We start from the raw sequence: 4,908 nt of genomic DNA, 5'->3' as shown, positions 1-4,908 counted from the left end.
TTTATTGTACATTGAGGTTGCCATTTTCTGGTGTACGAAGAAACAACTTGTCATAGTTCTTATACCATCATGTGAGGCAGAGTACATAGCTGGCTCATTTGATTCATGTCAAGCAATTTTATTGGATTCGTTGCTAAAGAAGTTGCAATGTTAAGTGTTAAAACCATTTGAACTTATGATTGACAACAAGTCAACCATAAATTTGACCAAGAATTCAGTTTCACATTAGAGGAGTAAGCATATTGAGACTAGGTTCTACCTCATAAGAGCGAAAGTGATGATGTAAGGCTTGAAATTTCTTAATATCCAAAAGAGTTATAACTAGCTCAGAGATTTACAATGGCCTTAAAATTGATAGATTTGTGTATTTGAGAGAACAATTAGAATTCATGTATGTTTTGTCTAATGGGAGAACATTGTTTGATCATTTTAAAACATAACATTGTCATTTATATTATATACTTGTACAAATATATACTTCATATATAATATACACTCATGCAAGTGTATAGTTCATTTAGTTAGTTTGTAACTAAGATTATTAGGAGTTTAAACTAACTAAATAACAATAAATTAGTTAGTTAGGTTGGTGGTTTAAGGCATTCATCCTCATCTAAACTGGCTTTGTGTGGGTTTTTGTGATGATGTTCTTAATTGTGATTTAACTGACATTTCACCCAAAGGCCATCTGTTTACTTGGATCAAGAGTAGAGGTATTGATCGCATAGTGGAAGAGATACTCGACAGAGATTTAGCAAACTAAAATTGGATGGCAAATTTTCCAAATGTGAGGTTGGTTAACTTTTTTGATTTGCATTAGGATTACAACCCTATCTTATTACAATGTGAACCTTTGCAAAGAACTCGCACTAAGTACTCTTTCAAGTTTGAGAGTAAATGGCTGAAGGAGGAAGAGATTGGTGATGTCAAAACGGTGGGTTGGAAGAATGAAGAGAATATTGATGTTGTTCAGTAAATTGATTCCTGTGTAGGTGAATTAGAAAATGGAACAAAATGAAAAGTAGGGAGAGTAAAGAAGAGAAAGCATGCTACTTATAAATAATGGAAACTTATTGAAACCACCATGATCCTGAGTCGACATCAAGTTTCTTTGAAGCGCGGAGAGAATATAATCAGGTGCTTCTACAGGAGTAAACTTTCTGGGAACAAAGAGCAAAAATGCACTGGCTTCGTGACGACGATCTCAATATCAAGTTCTTCCACATGTCGGAAATGACGAGAAATAACTTTAAGAAGATTGATATGCTTATTAATGATGATGATGTGGAAGTTAAATACCAAGTCGGCATGTACGAAATTGCGAATAATTATTTTGAGAAGTTGTTTGCAGGGAAAGAAGAAAGGCATGACCTGGCTCTTTTTATTATCGATCGACTATTTCCAACGTAGACAATGATAGACTAGTTGCTCCAGTTTCTAAGAAGGAGTTATACGAGGATCTTATTCATATGCACCCCGATAAATCTTCGGGACCCGATGGTTTTGATCCTTCTTTCTACCAAATGCTTTGGGATTTGTGCGGGGATGATATTTATGGTGCTGTTACTCACTGGTTGGAGATTATTTTTTCCCTTCATCCATTAATGATACAAACATTTGTCTTATTCCTAAGTTTGCGAAGCCTAACAATATGAAGGATCTGAGACCTATTTCTCTTTGCAATGTGGTTTACAAAATAGGGTCGAAACTTCTCGCAAACATATTGAAAAAGTGCTTGCCTAAATGTCTTTCTAAGGAGCTGTCAAATTTTGTCGAAGGGCGCTATATTCTTGATAATGCCATGCTAGCTATTGAAATCATACATGCATTAAAGATAAAAACTAAAGGTTTTAAAGGAGAGTTAGATCTTAAAATAGATATTAATAAAGCATATGATATAATGGATTGGTGTTTTTTGAGAGGTGTGCTTAGTCGAATGGGTTTTGCTGATAAATGGATCCATTGGGTGATGATGTGTGTTACATCAGTTAATTATTCTGTTATGGTTAGCGTGGATAGAGTCGGGCCTATTTAGCCAGGGAGAGGTTTAAGACAAGGGGATCCATTATCCCCTTATATTTTCATCCTAGTAGTAGAAGGGCTATCCGCTCTTATCAATAGAGATGTGAATAGAGGAGATATCCATGGAATCCATATTTGTAGAGGGGCACCTAGAGTGTCCCATGTACTTTTTGCTGACGACTGTTTTCTATTTTGCATGGCTAATTTAACAAAGGTGACACACCTTATGGAGTTGCTTAGAGTCTATGCAGAAGCGTCGGGTCAAGAGATAAATATGACTAAGTCTGAAGTGTTTTTCAGCCGTAATATTAGTAGACTGGCGCAAGAAGATCTTGCTCGTGTCATGGGATTCCGTCAAGTGTTAGGAGCATCCATGTATTTGGGATTACCATCGATGATTGGCAGAAGTAGAAAAGCAACTTTTGCTTTCATCAAGGACCGTATTTGGAAGAAAACTAACGCTTGGAGAGGAAGGTCTTTGTCTAAGGAAGGGAATGAGGTAATGATTAAGTCAATGCTTCAAGCCATTCCATCTTACATTATGAGTGTATTTATTATACCAGATTCTCTAGTGAACGATATTGAGAAGAGATTGAATTATTTCTGGTGGGGAGGTAGTAACATGATAAAGGAATAAAGTGGCTTGCTTGGGACAAGTTAACGTGTTCTAAGAAGGAAGGTGGACTTGGCTTCATAGATTTCAAATACTTCAATATGGCTATGATTGCGAAACAAGGTTGGCATATGAAGACAAAATCGGAGATGTTGGTTTCTAAGGTCTTCAAAGCAAAGTATTATCTTAGATCCTCTTTTTTTGAAGCTAATCTTGGTAACAACCTGAGTTTTGTGTGGATAAGTCTTTGGAAAGCTAGGAAAATCTTAACCCTTGGTTGTAAATGGAATATAGGGGATGGGAGTAGGATTAAGGTTATGAATGAGCCATGGTTAAGGGGGGCTGAAGAAGGTTGCTTTAGAGGTCCTCAAGGGTAATGTGTGTACAATATTACTGTTAATAATCTTATGTTGACAAATGTTACACAATGAGATGTTCAGAACATAAGGTATATGTTCACCCATGATGTGCCAACGATATCTTTAAGGTGCCTCTTGTGGAAGACGTGTTAGAAGATAATATGGTTCGGAAATAAGAACAAAATGGAGTTTATAATGCAAAATCTGCCTATCGGTTAATCTGTAGAGAGGAGTGGAATTGGGGAACCTTATGGAACATTAAAACACCACCTAGAGCCAAACATTTGTTGTGGAAGATTTGTAAGGGATGCCTTCCAACTCGGAAAAAGCTCTGTCAATATTTTGTTCAGTGTACTCTAAAGTGTCAATTATGTGAGAATAATGAGGAGGACGAGTGTCATATGTTCTTTGGGTGTGGAACTACTAATCAAAGTTGGAGGGTAGCAGGTTTGTATTATACTATTGAACCTCGTTCGCAAAATTTTAGTGATGCAAAGGTCTTTATTCTTGATATTTGTAGTAAAGAAGATATGAGAAATGTAGGTAGGATTGTAATTTTGATTCGGATGCTTTGGAATAATAGAAATAATGTGGCTGGAATAATATAGAGAAGAGGCGTCGAAGTTAGGCATGCAAGCCTATCATACTTGGCATGATTGGTTCAAAGCTCAATATAGCAATGAGAGTGAATATGATGTCCAACCCGTCCAAGTTAGTTGGAACCCACCGAATGAAGGATGGGTGAAATGAAATGTGGACACGGGTTTCAATAGGCAAAAAGGAACAACAACTGAAGGTTGGCGTGTTAGAGACTTGTTTGGGTAGATTCATCATGGGTGGCACTTCGTGGGATTTTGGTTCTTTCTCGATCATAGAAGCAGAAGTCATGATCTTAAAAGAAGCAATCCAAACAACCATCCATATGCAATTGGATTAATGAAAGTGACTGTTAAATGGTGGTTCATGTTATCTATACCAATAATGGTGAAAACTCTGAATTTAGTATTATTATTAGATCGATTAAGAATTTATTACAATGTATTCTCAACTGAGGTAAACTTTGTTAAGCGCCAAGAGAATTCGATTGCCCACTTGTTAATAAAAACAGTCAATTTTTGATCAAGACGTAGTACTTTTTAGTTTCGTTCCTCCGTGTATTGAGTTTCAACTGATAAATGAAATGCCTTAATCTTGCTTGATTAAAAAAAAGACAACACCAATGTTACATCTTTCATTAATTTGCTGCATAAGACACTCGGTAGCGCTAACTATTATATAATCAATATAGTTGCTGCATAATTTTCTCATTTGTTGAATCACTAAAATTCAATTTCATTTGTATAATTAGAGAGGGCGTCGCACATTTTGAAATAGATTTACAAATAAGAGATTAAAATGGTGAGTGATGATATAAAATTGAAGGGTGAATTAAGATCAAACCATGTGCATTATAGTCAACCATGACTGCGTATAAACTTTGACCAACTTTCTTTCTTATTATAAAGACTGAAGAATAAGACCACGAGGCCTTACTTTTTTATATTCGATTTTAGATTTAAATATTTGTAGTCTAATATTAATATATCATCTTATAGTTTTAGTCTCTAAAAAAAAGTATTCTTTGTTAATGTATCTCTTGTTTATTTTTAGTCTATGATATTTTTCCTAGTTCCTACGAAATATGTTTAATTAATCTAGGTAGGTAATTTTAATATAGATTTTTTTGGTAAAGATTAAAACAAAACATTATGAATAAAAATCAAAAAATATTATTACATTTGTAAGAAAACAAAAACACAACCAAAACTAAAACTATTAACATTTGTCTATACCAATTACATAATTTTATTACAACCAAACACATCATTTTCTAAGCAACTTCTACGGTGTGGAAATGACGAGGGTTCACACTAA

The 4,908-nt window shown here is 34.9% G+C and overlaps 1 protein-coding gene across 1 annotated transcript; it reads left to right on the top strand.

Annotated features, from left to right (window-relative positions):
- The first annotated feature begins 1,179 nt into the window (after positions 1 to 1,179).
- On the top strand, positions 1,180 to 2,659 carry LOC127080603 (uncharacterized). The gene is made up of 4 exons (XM_051020918.1): positions 1,180 to 1,306; positions 1,411 to 1,562; positions 1,658 to 2,005; positions 2,237 to 2,659. Exons 1-4 carry the CDS (start codon positions 1,180 to 1,182, stop codon positions 2,657 to 2,659), a joined length of 1,050 nt encoding a protein of 349 aa, XP_050876875.1.
- Positions 2,660 to 4,908: the final 2,249 nt, after the last annotated feature.

The sequence above is a fragment of the Lathyrus oleraceus genome, chromosome 5 (genome assembly GCF_024323335.1).
Source record: "Lathyrus oleraceus cultivar Zhongwan6 chromosome 5, CAAS_Psat_ZW6_1.0, whole genome shotgun sequence".
NCBI lineage: Eukaryota > Viridiplantae > Streptophyta > Magnoliopsida > Fabales > Fabaceae > Lathyrus > Lathyrus oleraceus.
The sequence above is the reverse complement of the archived record's forward strand: the minus strand, read 5'-3'. Positions and strand labels throughout refer to the sequence as shown.